The sequence below is a fragment of the Chiloscyllium plagiosum genome, unplaced genomic scaffold (genome assembly GCF_037043375.1).
Source record: "Chiloscyllium plagiosum isolate Xiang-an unplaced genomic scaffold, Cpla_swu_hap1 HiC_scaffold_16, whole genome shotgun sequence".
NCBI classification, from domain to species: domain Eukaryota; kingdom Metazoa; phylum Chordata; class Chondrichthyes; order Orectolobiformes; family Hemiscylliidae; genus Chiloscyllium; species Chiloscyllium plagiosum.
The window spans coordinates 89,429,491-89,457,372 of NW_028270154.1; the positions used below are offsets into that span (position 1 = coordinate 89,429,491).

The following is a 27,882-nucleotide window of genomic DNA, read 5'->3' on the forward strand; positions in this document are numbered from 1 at the left end:
CACAGAAATTAAAGTTTATTAGGAGAAAATATAATATCATAGTTTAAAAGTTTACAGCCAAAAGTAACGCTGCAACATGTTGTTACATTGAATTTAAAAGTTTGAAAAGACTTTAAAACAAAAGAATTAAAACAACGTTAAGGTACTGCGAGATTAAAAATTTTAAAACCATTAGCATTTATCTCCAGAAGAATCATCAAAACTTTGAGGGCAATAATTGAGATGTGATAGATTTCAAATTGTTTTACAACAATAAGAATTTTTTTAAAACCACATTACAAAGAAATGGAAGGAGAAATAATATCATCAAAAAGATTTAACATCCAAGATAAGCCAAGCAGGACATAAATTGATACGTTCTTGAGAAAACGGTTCATCAGACAGAAAATTGTGTTATTAAATCTCAAGCTGCACAAATCAACACACTATTATAGAGTCATACAGCACAGAAACAGACCCTACAGATCAACACATCCATGCCAACCAAGTTTCCCCACATTACACTAGTTTTTCTTGCCTGCATTTGGCCCATAATCGTCTAAATTTTCCTTTCTAACAATGACCCTGTTCAAACATCTTTGAAAAGTTGGAACTGATCCTGCATCTACCACTTCCTCTGGTAGTTCATTCCACACATGAACCACTCTCTGTGTGAAAAGGTTGCTTCTCAGGTCCCTTTTACACCTTTCTTCTCTCACCTTAAACTTATGCCCTCTAGTTCTGAACTCCCCTACTCCTTTGCTATTCACCTTATTTATGCCCCTCATGATTTTGTAAACTTCTGAAAGGTCACCCCTCAACCTCCTATGGTCCAGAGGAAAAAGTCCCTGCTTATTCAGCCTTTCTTTATAACTCAAATCCTCCATTCCAGGTAACATCCTTTTATATGTTTTCTGCACCCTCTCCAATTTAATACTATACTTCTTATAGCAGGATAGCTAGAACTGCATTGCCATATTGTATCCATTTAGCCCTGTATTTGATTACATTGTGAATCACAAAAATATAACATTGGCACAGATATTTTGAAAGAAGTTCTAACAATTTTTCATAACTACTTCAATCTGAGAATAAACAACATTCTTGAAAGAGTTTTGATTTAACAGAAGAGTTCAGTATGCTGGTGAGTTCATGGATAACTTTCGTAATGACCTTTACTAATTAGTGGAGAACTATGACAGTGGAGGTTTGAAATTAGAATTCAAAAAAGGCAGAATTGTTGATGGAATTATTGCTCAGTCTTGGTCAGATTTATTATAGTTGAAGGAAATTTAATATTGGGGAAAGTTAACCAAATTGTGCTGTGAGCAAAACCAGAAGGATTCACAGTCGAGTTCTGAGAGGAGAAAGATAAGCTTAGTCTGGGATGCCAACAGAATCAATCCACTTTGTAAGGTACAAGCATTCCATAGATATGTTTGACCAGACAGCACAAATAGTAGGCCACATAGCGTGAGCATCAGTGTCAGTGATGTGGAACAAAGAGCCTCACAGGCAAAAGCAGTGCCTGGTTTTGACCAGTTATTGCTACATATGTAACCTATTGGTCACTTCCAGAAAACGTTTCAAAATAGGATGTAGTTTCAGAGTAGCAAAAAAACCAAATGAGTTTTACCATACAAAGAGGTTTTGTGTGTTGCAAGCTCCTCTATACAAAAAAACCCAAAGCATTCATCGGGGAAACTCATGATCCAACTGATTCAAATCTGACAGAATTTCTGACTGACAATGGACATCCCATTAATTTTAAGCCTGATCCAGATCTGTGTCAACACTATGTCAGTTCAAATATCACAGCTCATAAAACAGAAGCTCCAGTCTACAGAAGAGAACCCACATGGCACAGGCAGAATAACTCCAGAGCAATGGTATGTGACAAGTAACACTGCAGCACAAAGAGATTAAAAGAATTGAAAATGTTTGCATAATTTTAAATCAATCCTTCTCACTTCTGGGCCTGCATGCGTATCTTCACCACAGCATCCTTAGGACAGCAGAAGGAATTTAACTTGTTCGAAGAGAACAATTGATTCTGAAAGACACTGTTGCCATCCAACCGGTTAAGGTACTAGCTGTGGAAGATTTCATTGGGCTTTCTAGTTACATGGTGGAACCCAAAAAGAAGGAAGAATCCATTGCGATTACTGTTGATTTAATATGTCAACAGAAAGGAAGTTGCAGACTTTACAGGAGTTGGAGAAATATTCTCCATTCCTGTCAAAGAAGCTCTAAATAATAACAATCAGTAAAGTTTGTCTCAGAGCTAAATATCTAAAGTAAGAATGAACAATACAACCCAGTTGAGCTAACTAACAAATCTCTACCTGAAGTTCTTCAGACAGCAGAATACATTGAATAAATTGATACGGCAGATTTTTTTCAATGTCAGACGATGCTTTGAAGCAAGCTCAAGAATAACATTAAGTTAAAAATCACACAACACCAGGTTATAGTCCAATAGGCTTATTTGGAAGTACTAGCTGTCGGAGTAAGCTTCCGAATTAACTATAACCTGGTGTTGTGTGATTTTTAACTTTGTCTGCCCCAGTCCAACACTGGCACCTCCACATCAAGAATAACATTTCAATCCTTCATCTTTTAAAGACAAGTTATTAATGTTGATGACAGAGGAAATGTTCAGTGAGCAACAACTCTCTTGTATCATGATTGAGAATGTGAAAAGGTCTGATTCAATCGAAACACATTACGGAGGGTAAATGAAGTTGTTAGCCCTGCTCACTAAATTAAGTTGAACTTACATACTTCAACTTGGATGAATGAGCACATTGAGAATAAGATTGCTGTGACCAGGTGAAGAGGGGTATGTGAGAATACTATGGCTTTAAGAGATGCATTTTGTCCTGTTTGTATTTTTGGAGAGAGAATTTGAGCCAGAGTTGCCGAGCTGTCTGTTCCAAGCCAATAAAGAAAACAGCTTGTGAGGTCTTAAACTTAGAACAATAGAAGCAGCAAGAATGGTTGGAGTCAGGCTTCCACAGAACCAGGGTTTTGGTTTAGTTTTCAGTAGTTGCTGGGGTTTTGAAGTTGATTGTGGAAGCTGCGATACATCTCATTCAGCAACAGCAAAATGCTTGAGTCCTCACTCTCTGCCAGAATTTTCTCTTGGGGTTCTTTTCTCCTGGACTGGAGAAACATTGCATATACCATTGAATTTGCCTTTGCCAAAGGTGTATTTAAGGGCTGTTACTATATTGGAATAGTTGCTGTTTGGTAATTAAATAATCTATTATTCAGTCAACTTTTCCAAATAGGCTTTAAATTATACCAATTCTTTCATTTGTGTTTGTTTTGGGTGTAAGAGTAAAGTGTGTTTTGCTTAAAGTTGAGTCACATGACCAATCAAATTAAACCTGGAACACAGCACCTTACTCTTGCCTTTAAATAAGATATGAGTTAGGATCTGGGCTATCTCCTTAATATGATTGAAAGGGGTTTAATATGATCCATAAGGGTAATTCAAGTATTCTCTTTTTAATCCTGTCATGGTCAGTCATAACAATTTTTTAAAAAGATATTTCAATGCACAGTTATTATACTTCAGTTAAAACACAGTCCTGGTAAACTTGAGAAATTAGTTATAAGATTTCATTGTGTAAAAGAAAGAGAAATTGCATGATTTACAAACCCAAGTAAAATAACAAAATATGATATCACATACTCAAGCAATACATTTCAAAAGGAGAGCGTGGTGCAGGGAGGAAGGATACAGACTGCACGATTTAAAGTTCCTTAAAGTCTTTGAGATGTTAGATTTTGAACCTATGATCATGGTTGTTTAATTATTAACCTCAGCAGTGACTAAGTGCATAGATATTTTTGAGTTCTCACTGTTTCCCAGTTAGCTTTTTTACTAGACACTACCTAAAATATAAAAAACAAAAGAACTATGAATACTACAAATCAGAAACAAAAATAGAAATTGCTGGAAAAGCTCTGCAGGTTTGGCAGCATCTGTGAAGAGAAATCAGAGTTAATGTTTCAGGTCGAGTGGCCATTACCCTCTGTTCAAGATGAGGGAGAGAAAGATTTCCAACTACTGTTGTTACAAGTTCATTTTCCCTCATCTCCACTCTGTTAAAAATGGTTCATTTGTATATTCACAAATCTGGCTCCATTATCTTTCCAATGTCCCAAATTATCTCCCAGAATATGAAATTATAATACAAGTGTGAATTGAAACAAAAGATGTGTATTCCTTTACTCTAACTCTGTTGGCCAGTTTCAATATCTTTAGTTGACATAATTTCACTGCAGACAGTCACATTTACTCCACAATAGCCTCCTGCACTTGCCTCAATCCAGGAATAGACAATCATGGCAGCAATTTTAGGTAAATACTTGTATTTCCTTTAAAAAACACAATTTGGTCCATAATGTTCAAGAGTATAAAAATTAGATGGCAGAAGTCAAAATTTAATAGTCCATACCTCTCCACCACAGAGAAAGAACACAAAAAATATTTTTCCTTTTTGCTTACACTGAGTGTTCTATTACAAGGTCAATACAAAATGACAATGAACACAATAAAACAACAAACACGCCTCACATTCTCTCTCTTCATCCAAACGTGAGTTCAAAAACCAGAAGTTGGTCTTGTTTCCTGAGCTGTTTGCTTTTCTGAATTTTAACACGTCACTGCCCACTTTGACAATCCATGCACAATTTTCAGGCATTTTTACAAAGTTGATCTCTAGGAGGTTGGTTGGTGGTAATTTTTAAATTATTCTTTCATGGGATGAGGGCATCTTTTTTTAAATTTACTCATGGGATGAGGGTGTCGATGGCTAGATCAGCATTTACTGCCCATCCTGAATTGCCCAGAAGACTGTTGAGAGACAACCACATTGCTGTGGATCTGTGTGGATCGACCAGGTAAGGATGGCAGTGTGGAGGCAGAGCTGACATTGTAGTTTAAGTGTCTGTAATGTTATTGTTAGGGTAAAAAAATTGAATGAATCTTTCTGATATCTTTAACAAGATCATTTCAAACAGCTCTTGTATTGTGAAAACAATTTGTGTTTCTTTTTTGGGTAATTGACCTTTAAGTTATTTTGGTGAAAGTACATTGGCAGCCTCTTGTGAATGTGGCCAGTGACTGACCTCTGTGGTAAACAAAAAAAAGTCCAACCAGTCTGTGCCAAACATAATCCCAAACTAAACTAGTCCCACCTGCCTGCTCCTGGTCCATATCCCTCCAACCCTTTCCTATCCATGTCCTTCTCTAAGAGTCGTTTAAATGTTGTAATTGTCCCGACATCCACCACTTCCTCAGGAAGTTCATTCCATACACGAACCACCCTTGTGTAAAATATTTACCCCTCATGTCTTTCTTAAATCTCTCTCCTCTCACCTTAAATCTCTCTCCTCTCACCTAATCTTGAAATCCTCCATCCTAGGGGAAAAAAAAATTACAACCATTAACTCTATCCATACCTCTCACAATTTTATAAACTTCTATCAGATTGCTTCTCAATCTTCTACACTCCAATGAAAAAGGTCTCAGCCTATCCAGCCTTTCTTTATAACTCAAAGCCCCCATACCCAGCAACATCCTAGTAAATCTCTTCTGAATGTTCTCTAGGTTATGGGGTTAGGCTGGAGAGCTCTTTCTTGGCAGGTACTAGACACATGGCTTCTTTTGTGTTCCAAAATTATGCTTTCTTCTGTCTTATCTTGCTTTATAACCAGTTTCTCAACATAATTGTTTAACTATGAGTGTGAGCTCAAGACCACTTATGAAACATTCAATGTTTAAATGGACATGATTATCCCTCTTCTGGTATTGCAGGATGACAGTCTGAGTTAACATCTTAGGGGCTGCACGGTGGTTCATAGCGCCAGGGCCCCAGATTCGATTCCAGCCTCGCGCGACTATCTGTGTGGAGCTTGCACGTTCTCCCCGTGTCTGCATGGATTTCCTCCGGGTGCTCTGGTTTCCTCCCACAGTCCAAAGATGCGCAGGTCAGGTGAATTGGCTGCGCTAAATTGTCCACAGTGTTCAGGGATGTGTAGGTTAGGTGCATTAGTCAGGGATAAATGAAGAATAATAGGGTTGGGGAATGGGTCTGGGTGGGTTACTCTTCAGAGGGTTGGTGTGGATTCATTGGGCTGAAGGGATTCTATGACTCTAAGTGAGCACAGAATCAGCTTAGAACACATTAGATTTTCAGTTCCACCCAGAAGTGATCACCAGGTTCAAAACGTGGATGTAGTGATTGTAATGAGGTCAGCCAGGTGGATCTCATAGAAGATGAGTTCCCTGATTGGAGCTGTTAATCTAGTCCAGTCAGGGAGCTCTGACAAGAGTGTCAGAGGCTCTACTCACTCTGGGAGCTGGGTCAGTGTCAAGTATTCTCCATGTGTAAATAAAGGGGGACCTGGTGACAGGATACCGGCCCCTATTTCAGTGCAGAATCATAGAGGTGTGCAGCATGGAAACAGACCCTTCCGTCCAACTCATCCATGCTGACCAGATATCCTAAATTAATCTATTCCCATTTTCCAGCACTTGGCCTATATCCCTCTAAATCCTTCCTATTCATATACCAATCCTGATGCTTTTTAAATGTTGTAATTGTACCAGCCTCCACCCTTCCTCTGGCAGCTTATTCCATACATGCACCACCCTCTGCATGAAAAAGTCCCTAATAGTTCCCTATTAAACCTTTCTCCTCTCACCTAATACCTATTCCCTCTAGTTTTAGACTCCCCTATCCTGGGGAAAAGACCTTGGCTATTCCCCCTATCCATGCTCCTCATGAGTTTATAAACCTTTGTAAGATCACCACTCAGCCTCAGTTAATGCTCTCCCAACCTCAAAATGGTGGATAAAAGAGAATCATGGCTGTGAGAGCTGCTCCTCATTTTGAGGGTTTTTCAATACTGGAGATCTTTTTAAAGTTTGTTTTAAGAAAGTGTAAAGCACTCCTGTGCAGTTGATCAAAGCACTTCGAGGTTGTCATCAGAGTGAATTGGAAGGGGAGGTGGAGTTTCTAACGAAATGAAGTGGCATTTTCACAAGAAAGCATCATGTGGAGTGCAATGTGAAAGAAAGCGTCAGCCCATGCAACCTCTCCTAAGCGCCTTGCAGCATAGAATGAGAGCACACCTTGGAAGAAGGTAACGTCAAAGCTAATAGCCACAAAAGGCAGCCAAATAAAGAGCAGCTTGAATAAAGTGATTATTTTTCTCCTGCCGATTTAATGGTGGAGGAGGGTTCTATAATGCTGTTAGCAGCCTAAATGCCTACTTTTCAAATTTTAGTCTGGCTGGCGAGTATTCTACCCAACAACTTTAATGTAACTGAACACCATGCACTCATTTGTCTCACTCTTGCTAACTCTTTTGTTAGCATTATCTTTTCCAAAGTAACACAGCAGAGTGGCACCTTTCCAACATTCTGTCTTTGTCAGATGGATTTCAATGTCTGTGGAAAACAATGTCAACAAAGTCTTATGATCGGTATTTCAAATACCTCTTCATTATGATGACGCAGAATCATAGAATCACTACAGTGTGGAAGCAGGCCATTCAGCTCATCAAGTCCACACCGACCCTCCAAACAGCATCCCCCTTTTCTGTATCCCTGCATTTCCCCTGCCTTGTTCGTTAAGAATAAGATTAAATCTATGGCACTGAATGACATAGGGTCAGATGATGTGGAGTCTGTGTGGGTGGAGTTGAGGAACCACAAAGGCAAAAAAACCATAATGGGAGTTATGTACAGACCTCCCAGCAATAGTTAGGACCAGGGACGCAAGATGTACCAGGAAATAGATAGGGCATGTCAGAAAGGCAAGGTCAATGTGATCGTGGGGGACTTCAATATGCAGGTGGACTGGGTGAATAATGTTGCTGGTGGATCCAAAGAAAGGAATTTCATAGAATGCTTACAGGATGGCTTTTTGGAACAGCTTGTGATGGGGCCCTCAAAGGAGCAGACATTTCTGGACTTAATGCTATGTAATGAGCCAGACTTTATAAAAGATCTTAAAAGCAAGGGAACACTTAGGAGGCAGCAATCATAATATGGTAGAGTTCAGTCTGCAGTTTGAAAGAGAGAAGGCAAAATCGGATGTAATGGTGTTACAGTTAAATAAAGGTAATTAGAGGGGCATGAGAGAGAAACTGACAAAAATCAGAGCCTAGCGGGGAAGATAGTAGAGCAACAATTGCAGGAGATTCTGGGTGTAATTGAGGATACAGTACAGAGATTCATCCCAAAGAAAAGAAAGATTACCCGGGGGGGATTAGACAGCAATGGCTGACAAAAGAAGTCAGGAAATGTATCAAAGAAAAAGAGAGATCCTATAAAGTGACCAAGAGCCCTGGGAAATCAGAAGATTGGGAAGACTAAAAAACAAACAGAGGATAACAAAGAGAGAAATAAGGGAGAGAGGATCAAATATGAAGGTAAGCAAGCCAGTGATATTAGAAATGATCGTAAAAGTTTCTTTCAATACATAAAAAACAAACAAGAGGCAAAAGTAGAAATTGTGCTGCTCCAAATTGATGCTGGAAGGCAAGTGATGGGAGAAAAGGAAATAGCTGAAGAACTTAATAAATACTTTGTGTCAGTCTTCACAGTGGAAGACAGGAGTAATATCCCAACAACTAAGGAGAGTCATGGGGCAGAGTTGAGTATGGTAGCCATTACAAAAGAAAAAGTGCTAGAAAAGCTAAAAGTTCCAAAAATTGATAAATCTCCTCGCCCTGGTGGGCTCATCCTCAAGTTCTGAGGGAGGTGGCTGTGGAAATAGTGGAGTCGCTGACTGTGATCTTTCAAAAAGTCACTGGAGTCAGGGAAAGTCCCAGATGATTGGAAAATCACTGTGGTAACCCCCTTGTTCAAGAAAGGATCAAAACAAAAGATGGAAAATTATGGGCCAATTAACCTAACCTCTTATAGGTAAAATTCTAGAATCCATCATTAAGGATGAAATTTCTAAATTCTTGGAAGTGCAGGGTCAGATTTGAACAAGTCAGCATGGATTTAGTAAGGGGAGGTTATGTCTGACAAACCTGTTAGAATTCTTTGAACAGGTAACAAGTTGGTTAGACCAGGGAAACCCAGTGGATGTCATCTATCAGGACTTCCAAAAGGCCTTTGATAAGGTGCCTCACGGGAGGCTGCTAAGTAAGGTGAGGGCCCATGGTGTTCGAAGTGAGCTACTGGCATGGATTGGGGATTGGCTGTCTGACAGAAGGCAGAGAGTTGGGATAAAAGGTTCTTTTTCGGAATCACAGCTAGTGACAAGTGGTGTCCTGCAGGGTTCAGTGTTGGGGCCGCAGATGTTCACTTTATATATTAATGATCTGGATGAAGGGACTGGGGACATTCTGGTGAAATTCACTGATGATACGAAGTTAGGTAGACAGGCAGGTAGTACTGAGGAGGTGGGGAGGCTGTAGGAATATTTAGACAGTTTAGGAGGGTGGTCCTGGAAATGGCTGATGAAATTCAATGTGAACAAGTGCGAGGTCTTGCACTTTGGAAAAAAGAATACTGGCATGGACTATTTTTTAAATGGTGAGAAAATTCATAAAGCCAAAGTACAAAGGGATCTGGGAGTGCTAGTCCAGGATTCTCTAAAAGTTGATTTGCAGGTTGAGTCCGTGATTAAGAAAGCAAATGTAATGTTGTCATTTATCTCAAGAAGGTTGGAATATAAAAGCAGTGATGTGCTTCTCAGACTTTACAAAGCTCTAGTTAGGCCCCATTTAAAATACTGTGTCCAATTTTGGGCCCCACACCTCAGGAAGGACATACTGGCACTGGAGCATGTCCAGCGGAGATTCACAGGGATGATCCTTGGAATGGTAGGCCTATCATATGATGATCGGCTGAGGATCCTGGGATTGTTTTCATTAGAGTTTAGAAGGTTGAGGGGAGATCTGATAGAACCTTACAAGATAATGGCTCGATTAGAAAGGGTGGACGCTGAGAAGTTGTTTCTGTTAGGCAGGGAGACTAGAACCCATGGGCATAGCCTTAGAATTAGAGGGAGTCAATTTAGAACGGAAGTGAGGAGACATTTTTTCAGCCAGAGAGTGGTGGGCCTGTGGAACTCACTGCCACAGAGCACAGTGGAGGCCGAGACATTGGGTGTATTTGCCACTTAATTTGCAGGTAAAGAGAACTTTAATAAATTTTCTGCAGAAAATGGTTGTAAAATGCAGAAGTAAAGACCACAGCCTTTTAAAGAAAAAATATTTAGATATACAGGATGAAGAGAGCAGCTTAGGTTTATTTGCTCCAAGGAAGCAGAGATAACTGAATCTATGATGGTCTGACAAAAGAAACAATTTGAAGTGGAATTTGAAGTGAAGATACAGCACAGAAAGAGACCATTCGACTCACTGCATCTGTGATGGCGATAAAACACTAGCTGTCCATTCTAATGGCACTGTCCATCTCCTGGTCTGTAGCCTTGCAGGTCACTACACTTCAGGGGCAGGTTCAAGTCCCTCAATCACCAAAGTGGGCAGAGAATTCCAGACATCTCCGGCTGGGGGGGAGGGGGGTGGGGGAGAATGTTTCTGCTTCTGTCACCTCTAATCTTCCATCGAATCTCCTGAAATCTGTGTCTCCCAGTAACTGACTTCTCCATTAGGGGAAACGGGAATTTCCTGTGTTCTTTGGGCCCTTCATTTTTGCACACCTCAATTAAGCCACTCCTCAGCTTCTGTTGCACAGAGTAAAACAACTGTAGCCCATTCATTCTTTCTTCTTGGCTGCAATTTCCAAGTCCTGTCAACAATCTTTTCTGAACTCTCTGTCTTTCAAGAATGTCTTCCTTAATGTATAGATCTGAACTTGGTACAAAATTCCAGCTGTTGCCTAATTCGTGTTTTACCCAGCTTTATCACTTCATGTGTCATCCACTAACGGAAAGCATTTCAAATGCTTTCTTTGACACCTTATTTACCTGTTGCCACCTTCAGGGACTGTGGATTCGCCGTGTGGGTGGCATGGTGGCACAGTGATTAGTACTGCTGCCTCACAGCGCCAGAGACCCGGGTTCAATTCCCGACTCAGGCGATTGACTGTGTGGAGTTTGCACATTCTCCCCGTGTCTGCGTGGGTTTCCTCCAGTTTCCTCCCACAGTCCAAAGATGTGCAGGTCAGGTGAATTGGCCATGCTAAATTGCCCGTATTGTTAGTTAAAAGGGGTAAATGTATGGGTGAGTTGCGCTTCGGTGGGTCGGTGTGGACTTGTTGGGCCGAAGGGCCTGTTTCCACACTGTAAGTAATCTCCCACCTCCTCTATTGTCTCAGTATCCTCCCATTTATTATGTATTCCCTTGCTTTCTTTGCCCTTTCCAAATGCATAACTTCCAATTTAGAGTCTTAGAGATATACAGCATGGAAAAGGACCCTTCGATCCAACTTGTCCATGCTGATTTCTCTGAACTGAATTCCATTTGTTAATTTTTCTGCCTGCTCAACCAAGCCATTGATATGATTTGAGTTAACAGCGATCCTCTTTTCCATTAATGAAAGTTTTGTCTCATCTGAAAATTTCAGATCAAGCCTCCCACAGTTAAATCCAAATCATTAATATATACCACAACATTAAAGGAACTCAACACTTTGGGAATACTTTCCATTCAGAGAAACATCCAGAGACCATTATGGTGGCTCAGTGGTTAGCCCTGCTGCCCCACAGTGCCAAGGACCTGGGTTCAATTCCAGACCTGGTGACTGTCTGCATAGAGTTTGCACATTCTCCCCGTGTCTGTATGGGTTTCCTCTGGGGTGCTCCGGTTTCCTCCCACAGTCCAAAGATGTGCAGGTTAGGTGAATTGGCCATGCTAAATTACCCATTGTGTTAATAGATTTGTTGGTTAGATGCATTTGCCAGGGGTAAATATAGGGTAGTGGAATGGGGTCTGGGTGAGTTACAGTTTGGAGAGTCAGTGTGGACTTGTTGAGCTGAAGGGCCTGTTTCCACACTGTAGGAATTCTAATTCTAATTACTGTTTGTCACTGAGCCACTGAATCATATAGACCAGTTTGCCATGTGAGACCTTGTTAAATACTTTACCAAAATCCAAGTAGAAAACATCCACTATACAATCCTCATCAAGCCTCCTTCTTACTGACTCAAACAATTCAATCATGTTAAAGTGACATAACTTTTCCTTAAAGCTGTACTGACTATCCCTGATTAATCCATGCCTAAGTCACAGTTTATCCTGTGTCTCAGTGAATTGATTCTAATAATTTTCTCATAACTGAATTAGTGAGACTAACCTGTCTATAACTATTCGACCTAATCCTTGTCCCCTTTTAAACAGTGGCATAACAATGCAGACCTTCAATCCTGTTATCTTGCCTGGATTTAGTCAGGGTTAGAACATCTTTACAGCATCCATTATTTGCTCCCTGGTTTTCCTTAATAGCTCAGGATACAATTCATCTAGCTCGGGTGATTTATCCACTTTCAAGAATATCATTGTCTTTTTCCACTTCCTCTCACATAATAATAATTTTATCTAAAATTTCACATTCTTTCAAATACAATGTCTGCAACATGCCTCCTCTTGTGAAGTTAAAAATCACACAGCACCAGGTTATAGCCCAACAGGTTTAATTGGAAGTACAGGTTTTTGGAGCTTCCTTTGTTGGGAAGCTAGAGGGACTACTAACAGTTACCTGACAAAGGAACAGCACTCAGAAAGCTTGTATTCCAAAGAAACCTGTCGGACAATATGGCAGCAGGGCAGGAAGTGTTAGGGCTCTGTGCCAGTATGTTCCTGCTCACCAGGCTGGCCACATTCTTCTTTGTTCCTATTTTTGTTTTGTTTCTTGATTTCTCTTTTGTATCAAAGTTCACCTTTTCTGCGGCTGTGGTGGAGCAAGGCTGTTGCTCGGGCCTGCGGTGGCAGCAGTGTGGTAGACCCTGACGTCTCCCCGTCATGGCCATATTGGCCGTAGCGTTATCGAAGGCTCCACCGTCGATGGGTGTGGTCTGTTCCTTCTGGGGACGATTTGAGCGGTGGGGGACCTATAGCATTGGTGGCATGGTGTTTTCCGTTCACTCCTCGTGGCTATGATGACAATGTGGCAGTCTGGGCAGTGACTGCAGTGGCATCGGCTTCAGCCTTGGTGACTGGGTGGGTCCGGTCTGTCCCTCTGGTTATTGTGGCAATGAAATGGCTTTGGTGTGGGTTTTGGTGGTGGTAGTGTGGTGGGTCCGATTCAGAAATCCTCACTTTGTCGGCTTCAGGGTGGCTTTCTTGGCGCTCTCCCACAGCCACTTCAGAAACCCAGGAAGCATGGAAGAAACAAAGATGAACTTTGTCTTGACATTGTCTTAATTATTTCTTTTTATAATTTCTGCCATTAAATGATGCCGAATTGTGGCGACTTGTGCACATCTCATTGTATTTTCATTAGTACAAGTGACAACAAATTTCTAAACTATTCCACTCTACTCTATACTGAATATTACCTTATACATTTCTGATAGGCCCTACCCTTTCCTTTTTGACTCTCTGGGTTTTCCATATCCTCTCTTTTCTTACCTAATGTCGTTTTTGACTTCACCCCTGTACTTTCTGTACTTTGTCAAGCGTCAGATAGTATTACTTTTATGGACAAAGTTAAAAATCACTCAACACCAGGTTATAGTCCAATAGGTTTATTTGGAAGCACTAGCTTTCGGAGCGCTGCTCCTTTGTCAGGTAGTTAGTTATCTGATGAAAGAGCAGCATTCCAAAAGCTTACACTTTCAAATAAACCTGTTGGACTACAACCAGGTGTTGTGTGATTTTTAACTTCATCCACCCCAGTCCAACACCAGCACCTTCACATTATACTTCTATGGCATTGTTATCAGTTTTCCTTTTCTGCTTTACCCTACCCTGCATGTTCCTGGATAACCAGGAACTCTACACTTGGCAGTACCACCCTTTCTCTTATACCCATAAAATCTCACTTGTGAATGTTTTTCTCTCTCCCCGTATGATGGTAACTATCTCCAAAATGCTCAGCCTGTACTACTTCGTCCATTTGTCCAGCTTCACGTTTAAGACTAAATCTGAAATTGTATCCAGTCCTGATAAGCTTATAATGTGCCGGTTAAAAAGTTCATGTTTAATGTTGTTCAAGAATGTTGTGCTGTCTGTGCTATTCACTCTGTTCATATCCCAGTTGATACTAGGGTCGTTGAAGTACCCAGTTATTAATGTCTGATGGTTTTTTACTCAGATTGCTCCCTCCTTCTATTGGAGCTGCAGCTGGGTGACCCTGAAATAGCCCACCTGGGGACTCGACACCATGTTCATAGCTCATAAAATATCCTATTTACTCTCAACCCCTCACTGCCCCCAATCTGTCGGCCCAAAGAAATCTACCTTAAAGTGCAACGTTTAACTATTAAACTGAATTAGGATTAGCTTCATTGTCAGATACACTCACGTGAGTACAGTGAAAGGTTTACAATTTGCCACATGATTGTCTGTCAATAAATGATTGCAGGGACGGGAAGTTTATTTTGAACTGGAACTCCCCATCCATTCCAACCAAGGCCCCTTTCCCATTCCCATGGCCCCCCAAAGAGCCTGTGCCTATCTCCCATGTCTGCTGATACCCCATGTACGACCAGTCATCCCCACGCACCTTTATAGACCCATGCCAATTCAGTTCCAAATCATACTCTCAACCACCACCGTTTTGCCTTTCCCTCTCCATGCCAACACACATGCTTGTAAACTGCACCTCCACCTCTGCTGCTCTGTTCTGCTGCTGGAACAGGACACATCCAGGGATGGTGAGGTGGCATCCATGTGAGAGCACTTGTCTACCCTACCCCACCCCCTCCCCCCCCACCCCCACACACACACACAAAACCTCTTTTCCTGACTAAAACCCTCTAGATGTCCTGGAACCATGTTCACAGGGATACGTGTGTAATGAGTGCAGTGTAACATGCCCCTACCTTGTCCTATGTCCACATATTGGGTTGCAGACACCAGGCAGTTCAGAAATGATGTGAGTGGAGGCAGTGGTTCATTGAAATGACCAAATGCCTCTGGGGGCTGGGCATGCTCAAGAAAGTATGACTCAATCAAATCAGGAAAAACTGTATTAATGTATTCCATTCCACCTTACCTTGCTCTAAATTGTTTGATTAACAGTATCCCTCTAAGACAATGATGCTGATGTTGTGCCATAGAGACACACAGCATGGAGACAGATCCTTCAGTCCAACGCATCCATGTCGACTCATAGAACACAGATCATAGAACAATACAGCGCAGATCAGGCCCTTTGGCCCTCGATGTTGCGCCGACCTGTGAACTATTCTCAGCTCGTCCCCCTACACTATCCCATCATCATCCATGTGCTTATCTAAGGCTTGTTTAAATCTCCTTAATGTGGCTGAGTTAACTACATTGGCAGGCAGGGCATTCCATGCCCTTACCACTCTCTGCATAAAGAACCTGCCTCTGACATCTGTCTAAAATCTATCACCCCTCAATTTGTAGTTATGCTCTCGATATCCTAAATCCTAGATATCCTAATCTCGTTCCATTTGCCAGCATTTGGTCCATATCCCTCTAAACCCTTCCTATTCATATACCCATGCAGATGTCTTTTAAATGCTTTAACTGTACCAGTCTCTACCACTTCCTCTGGCAGCTCATATCATACATGTATCACCCTCTGTGAGAAAATATTGCCCCTTAGGTCCCTTTTAAATCTTTCCTCTCTCACCCTAAACCTATGCCCTCTAGTTTTGGACTTCCCCACCCCAGCAAAAAGACTTTGTCTCTTTACCTTATCCATGCCTCTCAGAGTTTTATAAAGCTCTATAACATCACCCCTCAGCCTCCGATGCTCCAGGGGAAATAGCCCCAATCTATTCAGCCTCTCCCTATAGTTCAAACCCTCCAGCCCTGGCAACATCCTTATAAATATGTAAGTTGTCCTAACTTCAACACCTTTACAGTAAAGCAAGAGCATCAGGGCCAGTCTCTGACAGATATTGAATTTCATATTGAAACCATGATTCTCAAAAATTTGAGTACGTCATTTATGATGCATTGAAAGAGCAGATTGCATTTGACAGGGTGTCTCTATGTCGCTTGGGATGGATTATTCTCAAAGTTTGTGCAGTCAAATTTAAAAGCAGTTACACAATTCAACAGATCACAACAGGTGGAGTCAGGTTTTTTTTAATACCCAGTTTCCAAACTACATCACATTGTTAAATATGTTCAGGTAGGTCACCAACAGCTGATCTAAACCAGTCCAAACCATCTTCAGGAATGTGCAGCTTTAAAAATAACACAAGGAAAATGCAACTCTTGTTACACTTCATGAAAAAAAAACACTGACAGTCAGTCACTGCTAATGATAAATAGTTGCACATATTTTGACCTGTTGCAGAAATACAGCATTTGGACCCATATTGTCTCTTGGGGTGCACAGTGAAGAAAATATAACCATTAATCTAACCGTGGTTACAAAAGATGCTAAAGGAAGGTTGAGCTGGAGACTGGAGAAAGGTGCTGTGTTCAGAATACTGCACACATCCATGTTCAGTTCAGCTACACCATACACCAGATAATACAGACAGCTCCAGGTGAGGGTCCAACTGTAACAGCGACATAAGTATGTAGGTTGCTAAATAGTTCATGCTCTATGGAGGTTAGCAGAGAGGATCAGCTCCAAATCCTGATCATTACATATCAAACCTGTTCTGGTGGATCAAGGTGATTGAACTGAGTAATTAAAATATGGCAGGGTAACTATATTAAATCCCAGTGAAGAGCATACATGGGTAACTGAAGGCTATTCAGCTCAGGTCATAGAGTCATAAAGATGTACAGCATGGAAACAGACCCTTCAGTCCAACTCGTCCATACCAATGAGGTACCCTAAATTAATCTAGTCCCATTTGCCAGCACCTGCCCATATTCCTCTAAACCCTTCCTATTCATATACCCATCCAGATGCCTTTTAAATGTTGCAATTGTACCAGCCTCCTCTGGCAGCTCATTCCATACATGCACCACCCTCTGCATGGAAAAGCTGCCCCTTAGGTTCCTTTTAAATGTTTCCCCTCTCACCCTAAACCTATGCCCTTTAGTTTTGGATTCCCAAAAGCTGGGCAAAAGATCTTGTCTAATTATCCTATCCATGCCCCTCAGCGAAATATTCCCCAGCATCTGGGATATAGCTGTCTGACTGTAGAAACATTGACATAAATACATTCCTGATTTCATCAAATTCTTTCCAATCTGTGGTTCGACCCTGTGTCAATCCCATTGAGAATAATTCACTGCAGTACCATGACTGAGTGTTCCATTGAAGGACCATAGGAAACCCATTGCACTGTTCTCAATGATATTGGTGTAACGGAGCTCTACCAGGGAAACAGTTCAAACAGATAATTGGTTGTGGAGGCTTTTATATTACTACAGGTTGAGAATTAAGGTAATGTTATAAATGAGTCACTTAATGATAAACTAAGCTGGTGCAGAGAAAGAAAAGGCATGTAAGGAGATGCTCACTTTTCGAGAGTGAACTTTTAAAAAAGAAAGCTGTTTCACCTTTCTTCTTTACCACTAATAATTCCCTTCTGTCTGTCACTTCCTTTCCCACCATGCAGAAGAGCATGCTCTCATTCTGATTATAGACACACACACCTTCATTTCCTTCTTCCTTTCACAGTGATCACTGCAGCAACCACCTGTCATTAACCAGCCTTTATGCAAAAATCCGTAACCTCCCTCACAGCCTTCTTTATTACTTTCCAGACTGGCCACGTCCGTCACATTCCAACATTTTGGCATCCTACTTCTGTCCAGCAGAAACTGTATCCTCTCTGCAAAACTGCAACTCTCCTTTTCAGTGGCCAATCAGTACCTCCACTGCAGGGCAATATCCTGAGGCTGTCAGAAAAATGGAGGAGGAAATAGATAGGCGCTTTCAAAATCAGAGGGATTTTCTGAGTTGAGCCAACCCACAGATTAATGGAAGGGATGACACCGTCCCCTTGAGAATAGCAGATATTAACATCCTGCGAGTTTGTTGTCCAGTTAGCCCTCGACAGAAACCCAGCTGGAATAGACTCCAAAGAAGCTCACAATGCAAGTTTGGCCACCTGAGGCCAGTACACTGAGGGACCAACTACCACACACATCTCTTCTGCCCCACTGAGCTACAACAGCCCTCCTCCAACTTTGCTGTAGACACTGGGAGAGGGAACACACAGGAACAGTAGGAGTGGTTAACCTCCCATGAATCACCATGAGCTGTGCATTTGAGTGCCACGTGGTTTTAGTTAAATCTTGTTTGTAAATAATGTTATCACCTCCATCATATTTGGGAATTTGATTTGCAGCCTCTTTTCAATCCAGTAAATTTGTCTGTAGTGTAAGAATGCCAATGATATAATAAGCCAGCTGGTTTTGCTGTTCTTTAAAGCAGCATAAAGGGAGTGGGTAAAGAGATAGCAAGGACTGTTAAACGTGAAGCAGGTTAACAAGAATAGTTCAGGATCAATTTCTTCCTGACCATTTTAATCACAGAAGGATCATTCCTCCGAGTTCTCCATCCAATTTATCCCTCGTCTGATGATTCCTGTTGCTGTTACTCTGCCTCCACCATTTCCAATCCTCATTGCATTTTCCTGTTGTTCAGAATTCAGTACACGGTGAGGTGATCACTTTGTCTCCAGCATGTTGCTGGGCCCCCTCAGACCAATCAAGGCCTGAACTTTAGCATCATAATGCCAGTGCAAGTATGCAATGGCGTACATGTCAGATTTAGGGTTATTATTGTGGATTTGTTGCTCAAATCTTGGAGGGATTGCCAAAGTGTGTCACAGCTGTGGAATATACCATTTTACCCCTGACAGTCAGCATTTGATATTCCTGGAGGACTGAGTGCAAGGGGAAGGGAGGAGATAGTGATGGTCATGGACATAACGTCAGAGACTTTTGTACGAAGATCTTGTCGACCTGATAAATACAATCATGTTGACAAGGAAGCATCATTGGCAAACTAATGTACTGGTTTGCTGTACTGAAGATGACATTGGGGATCAGTGTGATGTAAACTGTGTGATGGGGGTGATGTCTCCAGTAGCAAATTGGAATGAGCGTGGTGCCCTGGTCCAGTATGTCATGCAGCAGGAAGTTACATAGCTGTGATAATGTGCTGCTTCCTGACACACTGCTGTCCAGAGGGCAAAAGACGAACCACTCAATGCCAATATTCATAATGTCTCCCTCTCCACTCCCATCCCTCACTCCCTCCATCCAGTGCATTCCAATCAATACAAGCTGATCCTATTTCTTCAGAGTTCAATCCTGGGTGGAATCCAGGTCAGAAGGTCACTGTGGACTCAATGAGGGTTCGATCCTATGATTCTATCAAGACCAATGCATTCAGTTAGCAAGGTGTGGATTTCTCAAGGAGTCACTGCTCCATAAAACACATTCCATTTCCAAGTTGAATCTCTCTGATGGGATATCTATCAATCAGACGAGTTTGCCACAGAAATGGAGAAGCTGACAGGTTTGTCTTTGTAAACACCTTTTCATTCTGTGGTATCTGATAATTGTGAGTAGTAATCATGTCCCCAGGAAGGACCACACTATTTGTTTATACTTTTATTGGTTTTTTTAGCTTGGTAAAGGCAGAGGAGCACTTTTCTCATTGTGGTTCACAACTTCCTGCATACGGATATGGATAGGATTTATCATCTTCTATTTAAAGTTATGGGAGTCAGTTTTAACCCAATCAGTCTGTGAATGGGCAATTATAGAACAAACTAAAAGGGTTATTCAGATGTTTGGAACTTCAGTCTTCGCAGAGTGTAAAGAAGGTAAGGATTAGAAACAGAATTAATGTTTCAAATTCAATGTGACTCATCTTCATAACTGAAGAAGGAATATCAGACTCAAAACATTTACTCTGTTTCCCTCTTCACTGCCAGACCTGTTGAGTTACCCCAGCACTTTCCTTTTTTATTTAATATTTCAGGCTGATGGCCTTTCATCAGAATGGATGAATCGGTCTGAAATATGAGCTGTTTCTCTCAGCACACATGCTACCTGACCTTGTATTCAGACAATGGGATCTCACTGGTGTTTTAACTGGTGCCTGAGAAAGGAAGTCACTGTTTTTGTACCAGGCTGGTGGTCGGGATAAAAAGTCACAGTGTCCTTTGTGGATGAGGACATCCTCTGAAACTCCTTCCCCACTAGTTACCAGGAAGCTGGGAGGGACCACTCCATCTTCCTCTGCACCCTGCGTGACTTCCCCACCTCCTAATGCTGTGTTCCTCCAGCCTCCTGCCTGTCTACTGCCCACTCTGGACAGCAGGTACATGCACAGGTGGTGGTATGGTCAAAACTGCCTGGCTCTTCTGGGCCTTCAGGTGGACAAGAAACTAACTTGACAGGGCAGATTCCCACTGGAAAGCTGTTCCTTGAGACTGAATCCACCTACAGATATTGTACAAAGCTAAATCGGATTCAGTGATACTGGTGAGAGACACATGGCAATCTGATTCTGTTTTCTCTAGCTGCGATGACAATAATTGTCCTTTTACTGAACATTCTTTCATGGCAATAGATTTATCACCACTTCTCCAGATCATGGTGGATGCCCATCCAACTCTACACTGGATCGGGCTAAACAGGTAGCTCTGGTCTCCATAATTATGAGCCATACACCTTTCCCTGAAACATCAAGATGACAAAGACACCTATGTAAGGTCCCTACTCATTCACAGCAGCTCCGCCTTCAACCAAACTAATATCCAAATTCTGAGACCTGGCCCGCCCACTGCACCTGGATCCTGCAATCAGTGAGGATAGGCATCAGCATCTCCTCCAGGACAATCCTCAACACTGGCACCCTGCAAGGCTGTGGACACAGCCTCTACTGTACTTCCGGTACACTCGTGAATGTGTGGCCAAATTTTATCCTAACTCTATCCACAAATTCACTGACAAAACCACTGTTGTATGCAGATATAAAACAATGATGAGACAGAATTCAGGAAAGAGGTGGGCTACTTGGTGACATGGTGTAAAGGTAACAATCTCTCTGTCAACCTCAGCAAAACCACAGAGATGCTCATTGACTTCAGGAAGCAAGGTGGAGGGCACAGCATCTATCTACATCAACAGAGCAGAGGTGGAGCTGGTCAAGAGCATCGAGTTTGTAGGAGTGACAATCACCAACAATCTGTCCTGGTCCATCCACATTGATGCAATGGTCAAGAAAGCACAACGATGCCTGAACTTCCTCAGGAGGCTAAGGAAATCCAGCATGTCCTGAAAGGCCTTCACCAATTTTTACAGATTCAGCACAGACAGCATTTGATCTGGATGCATCACAGCTTGGTACAGCAACTGCTCTGCCCAGGACTATAAGAAACTACAGAGAGTTGTGAACACAGCCCAGTCCATCACACAAACCTAACCTTCCATCCACTGTCTCCATCTACACTTTCCACTGCCTCAGGAAGGCAGCCAACATCATCAGAGACTCCTCCCAGCTCAGTTTTAATCTCTCCCAACTCCTCTGCCAGGCAGAAGATACAAAAGCTTAAACACAGGTTCAAGAACAGTTTCTTCCCCACTGTTATTAATCTTCTGAATGGACCTCTCACATTTAAATTTAATGTTGTGCACTCCCTGTGCACCTTCCCCGCAGCCATAACATTGTATCCCTCACTCAGTTCTATCATCCTAATGCACTTTGTATGGTATGATCTGCCTATACTGCTCACAACAAAACTTTTCATTGTACCTAGGTACATGTGACAATAATAAAATAAAACAAAATAAAACCAAAATGAGCTATACAGCTATGAGAAAGAGAATTCATGTTATGCGTGGATCCTTACTCTCCATTCTCTAAGGGGAGAAGGTGACAAAATGAGTGCAATAACTCCCAAGACATAGATCTGTAATAATACTTTGAGCAGAGCGCATGCCTTATTCATGCGCACCTAATTATCCACTAGCTACATTTCATAACCAACAACAAATATAAGCCACCTGTATTGAGCAGCATGAATTGGTCACAAAAATAAAATCAAGCTTATAAAGGATTTTGGAGTCTCCTTTCCAACCCCTTGGGCTCCACTTTCTTGAGATGGTGTTAGGGGAACATTCAGGATCAATCTGGCGGCTGTCACAATGTGGGCAATAGCAGAAAGTTCTTACACCATCAAAAAAAAATTACTTCACGATTTTTATTTCACAGAAAGTTGCCCTAATCTTTCTGACACTCTGATCTCAATCTTAAGTGATATGCCTTATTCGTGCGTAGATTTTGATAGTTTTGGATAGCAGAGCTCAAGACTGTGCTGAGCCAGTATATATTAACATGGTCATTGGTAAGGATTACTGGTGAGTGATCTGGGGTGGAAATGATTCAAACTGGGATGCCATCGCTGGTTCCTCAATAATAAAACCTGGGGCTTTCCAGTGTCCCAGCAACTCATCAGAGGAAAGATCACCCAACCTGAAATGTAAACTCTGATTTCTCTTCACAGACACTGCCAGATTTGTTGAACTTTTCCAGCAATTTCTGTTTTTGTTTCTGATTTACAGCATCCACAATTCTTTCAGTTTTTATTAAGGGGAAGTGTAACTTTGATACTCTTCAAAAGGAAGAAACATTTCCAGCTCAGTCGTAATGAAATGGATGTAAAACACAAGTGCAACACGATCTGAAAATGCATTGCATACAACATGTACTGCTCAAAAAACGGTGAGGCACATTCCGTGGTGTTTTCAGCACACTCTAGCGAATGTACTGTCAAACATTAAACAAAAATAAATCAACATTTCAGTCAATAGAAAACGATCACCCATATTTCTTTGAGAGGATTTCAGTGGTCAGCACAGACGAGCAGCTTTTTTATAGAAAAAAAACCTCAGGCAAGACTAAGGTTTGTAACAAATTGGCTCCTTTATAAGTGACAGTGAGTATACAGCAGGGTCAAAACAGCAAATCTAAATTTACATAAACCCTAAAACACAACTTCCTCACTGGTTAGGGTCAGGCTCCTTGTATTTTTCCATCACAGCTTTAAATGGTGGATACTTGTGATTCCTACTGCTTTGCTGGCTGTGATTTTTAATCCATATAATTCCATTTCACTGTACCACTGCTGGCCTTTCACTGTCTTTAAATAATATACAGGCAATACTCTAGAGGTGGATAGAACTTGGCTCAACCACTCAAAATTGCCTTTTTATGAATAACTGGTATTAACCAACATAAGAAACATTGGGACACCGTGAGTTACTAACATATCGCCAAGTTTTATGGATGGTTAGAAATGAGAGCAGATATTATGCGTCCTTACAAAAGCCCATGTTACTATGGTAACGACTGTCTCCATGAAAAAGGGTCTGACAAACCCTTTTGAGGAATAAAAAGGGATAAGATGAAAACTAATGTTGATAAAAAAAACTTTGTCAAATATTTTTATATTGAACATCATTAAGCAATGATCACCACTTACAAGTACAGGACCTCGCTGAAGTAGTCAGAAGGAAGTACAGCTTTTAGGTAAAATGAGACTAGCATTCTCTTTAAGATATATATAATATAAACAATATGTGAGTTACTAGGACAGCAATAGCATTCTTTACAAACTGTTCCCCTTGATTGGGGTGAAAAGTCACATGACACCAGGTTATAGTCCAACAGGTTTATTTGAAATCACAAGCTTTCGGAGCGCTGGCCCTTCGTCAGGTGAAGTGGATGTCACCCAGTGCCATGTGACCTTTGACTTTGTCCATCCCAAACCAACACTTCACAGCTCCCCTTGATTAAAGGGAGTCTGGTGCAAGCGGAATCCTTGAATTTTTGTTTCTTTTAGGCAATTACCCTTCCGTATTTTGTGGACTGAGATAGTTTCCACAGGAACCATTGACACAAGTCCCTGAGATGGGAACCTATTCATCATGGCTTACATCAGTCAGCAGAGGTGCTTTTACATTATATAAGTCCATTTATGGTTTTCGCAATGACATTTACAATTAAAGTCTAAAAGAAGGTAACTCATCTTGTTCAAACCACAGTGAAAAACCACTAATATCATGCGGGTTTTAATTCCCCTTCCTGCTCCCTTTCAAACATGACCATCCTTAGCCTTCTCCATTGCCACAATGAACCAAACTGCAAATTGGAGGAACAACACCTCATCTTCTGCCTGGGCAGCCTACAGCCAGAGGACTCAAAATTGAGTTCTCCAATTTCAAATAACCTCCCTCCCATCCCCCAACTCCCTACCCAACCTCTCGCCCTCCATTCCACTCCTCCCTGTCACTTACTAGATTCATTCCTCCCATTGACCAACCAGGTCATATCCTCTGCCTGTCTCCACCCATCCCCACTTCACCACCCTGCCCTCACCATCCTCTTTATCTGCAGCTCCCCCTACACCCACCCCCAGTTCTGAAGAAGGGTTACACCCAAAACGTCGGCTTCCTCATCTCCTGAAGCTGCCTGGCTTGCTGTGTTCTTCCAGCCTCCTGCCTATCTACCTTGGATTCCAGCATCTGCAGGGTTTTTTGTCTCTAACTAGATTTGCCAGCTGACTTACATCCAATGCAAACAGCGCGTACCAGGAATGTACACTGAGCAGTAAGGGTGATGTGTTGACCCACTCTCCTAAAACAACATTTTTTTAAAAAAACAGCTTCATACCAATCTTTGAGGCTCAGGCTCACACACAGGGGGTTTTCAGACTTGCCCATGTTTTGTGGTAAGTTGGGAAAAATGTTGATTTTTGAGCCTCTTTATAGGCGCAGCTGTGCTCCCTTTCCCTCGCACAAACCTGAATACAATGAAGCAAACTGAGCAATAGTGACAGTAAATATTGAAATGGATGGTATTGTCAACATTTGTGTTAGCTACATGAGCTAATTGGAGAATGCTGACCATCCAGATGCTGAAGGAGGACTTCAAAAATCACCAAATATATGATTATAACACTGGGTTTTCATACAAGTCCAGTATATGGTTTGTTCTACAGTGTATTTACAATTTTACAGCCTATACTGTTCAGCCAGCTATATTCGCTATAGCAATTTTCCTGGAACTTCATAATTATACGCCACACTAAGCTCACACAATGTCAATTCCCTACGTTACTACTGATTTTATTTATATTACATAACCTCTGCCCCAAAGTAGCCACTGGAAATCAATGGGAAATCAAAAATAACTATCAATATTATAAACACAAGGAAGAGCAAAAATGCAGCCGTCAATTCATTTCTTTTCAAGGTTCTGGTAACATTCACAAATCAATCTCTCTTCATTCTCAGTATATATGGTATCATAAGATCCTGATTGATTGAGTTACTGTTTCCAACTCATTGCCAACCAGTTCCCCACAGGATTCCAGAAACTGGGGCACTATTGACATCCTGACTCCAGCTGTCCACAGAGGAGGCATCACGACCTTACAATTGCTGCGCTTATGAAAAACATGCAGAAATTCAAGAACAGATCATCATTATAACAACTTGAATCTGAATTCTGTAGAAATGAATCTCAATGAGTCCCATCTCAGAACCCTACAAGATTAGGAGGACAATGAACTCCAGATCCTACTCAGAATCCCAATACAGAAAACTAATTCCGTTCCATTAACCAAATCTCTACCACTTCCTGCAATTTCAGTCTAATAAAGCCACTGCTCCATGGACTTAGTTAAACCTGTCTCTTACTATGTACAATTCCAAGTGAAGAAGCCCCATCTCTTCACTCTCAGTTTCCAACAACCAACATCACTTTCTATTCACTTCCACTCTACATAACAACAAAGCACTTCCTGTTCACAGTCAATAATTCCAAAGCAACAAACCCCCTCACATTCATTTAGATTGTAGAAATTCCAGTGCATTAAATCTTTTCTCATTTTCTCCAATGGGGTGTAGAATACTCATAAGGCAGTCTTCCTGTTCACTCCTACAAAGTGAAATTTCAAATTTATATATAAATATTCTCCCGTTGCATAGATTTTAATGATCAGCCTCTAAATACTGCGAGTCTACCATCAGAAATGTTTAAAGATGCCACCACATTCTCAGAACTTCTTCAAAATATATTGTACCTGCATGTTCTGCAGCTGATGTTTTGGTTAAATTATTGAGTGAACAATTTATCAACTCGTTTGCATTACAGATCTTTTAAAACATTCTGTTTTTGTCTTCCGGAAGGTTCCATGAATAATTGCAGTTCAAACACAAAATACATTAGCCATTTCTTTTCTGTTTTAGGATTTGAATGGACTGAAAACCAAAGCCATTAACTTTGCAGGTTCCAATAGCTGCTTCGACATGGCTCACGATCAGTTCCAAGTGGAAGGTCAGAAACTTATCTGCAATCAAAGACTTTTAAATTAATTTGCTAAAGTTGAAACAATCATGGATTTGGATCCTGTACTTTCTTTTCACAAAACATGACAGCACAGGAAGTAAAAAATTAGAAGGATCAATCCAAAGAAAGGAAGCAAGTGATTATAACAAAGTGAAAATAATGTTTACTTGGAGACAGCTGGGTGAAATTTTGACTTGAGTTCTTGTTCCTATTGGTGAAATGTTGATAACACTGAGCAAGCCTATTTTGTTTGGTCTCTCATTGGTTGCCTTAATACTGCTGTGTGGTGCTGACATCTGCATTCCCCTATACCTGCTAAAGACACATCCCCATGGCTCATATTTACACAATGTGGCTCCTCTCTGCTTTAGCAACTTCCTGCTTGAAGCCAGACTCAAACCAGTGAAGTACTGAAGACAGAAGGAAAGACCTGTTGCACTCTGCAGGACCTTGTTTCCACGGTTTCCACTTCATGCAGACTCGGGACTGCTTGTAGCTCCTGCAGGCTTCTTCTTTGTGCGCAACTTGACACTCTTCGATTGTGGCTGAAAAGAGAGACATTAAAAGGCAACTAATTACATCTTTTGCTTTAGAAGTAACTCACTTATAACCACCTTATCCCCACTAGCAGAAGAAAGATTCACATTACATCATTGCGTCCTCATAATGCTTATTATTTCTTCATGGGACAGAGGAATTGTTACCCCGGCCAGTGATTTTTGCCCAATCCTTAATAACTAATGACCCGCTGGGCCATTTCAGAGCGCAGTTAAGAGTCAACCGTAATGCTGTGGGACTGTCGTCACAGTAGGCCATACCAGGGAAGGATGGAAGATTTTGTTTCCTAAAGGATTTTCGGACTGTACTGTCCATTACTGGCCTCAGCACTATGTTCAGACTGGGTAAAATTAGCCAATGGTTATTAATGCAGATCATAAATAGTCAAAGACCTAGCACTGATCCCAGTGACATCCCCCTACTTAATTTTTTCCAAGTTGAAAGTGGCTCATTTGGCCTGACTCCCCGTAGGATTAATTAAGTTAAAGGGTAAGACATGGCACGACAGCTCCCAAACATAGTCTGCTCCTTTTGCACGATTTGGGTAGCTGGGTACGTTTCCAATGCCCGGGACCTACAAGTGTCTCCAACTGGAGCTCCTGGAAGCTGGAGTTTCAGAGTTGGAGCGACACCTGGGGGCACTGTGGAGCATCCACGAGGCAGAGAGTGTCATGGACAGCATGGATAGGGACGTGGTCACACCGCAGACTCAAACTCCACAGGCAGTAAGGGACGTGGTCACACCGCAGACTCAGACTCCACAGGCAGTAAGGGAATGAGTGAGCACCAAGCAGAGCAGGAGGGCTACGCAGGCAGAGCAGGAGGGCTACGCAGGCAGTACAGGAGGGCTACGCAGGCAGTGCAGGAGGGCTACGCAGGCAGTGCAGGAGGGCTACGCAGGCAGTACAGGAGGGCTACGC

General features: G+C 41.6%; 1 protein-coding gene and 1 long non-coding RNA gene across 3 annotated transcripts in view; one reads left to right on the plus strand and one right to left on the minus strand.

Moving 5' to 3' along the window:
• The window catches only part of LOC148147593 (uncharacterized), an 83,017-nt gene that overhangs the window by 6,658 nt on the left and 48,477 nt on the right, over positions 1–27,882 (plus strand). The window lies entirely within an intron of this gene.
• Positions 24,342–27,882, minus strand: part of LOC122556832 (receptor expression-enhancing protein 2-like) — an 83,979-nt gene continuing 80,438 nt past the window's right edge. Inside the window, exon 8 of one of the 2 annotated variants that reach the window (XM_043704061.2) lies at positions 24,342–26,949. In XM_043704061.2, coding sequence (XP_043559996.1) covers positions 26,875–26,949 — 75 coding nt within the window. In that variant the 3' untranslated portion in view covers positions 24,342–26,874. The remainder of the gene's footprint in view (positions 26,950–27,882) is intronic. The other variant, XM_043704062.2, reaches the window with a different exon arrangement.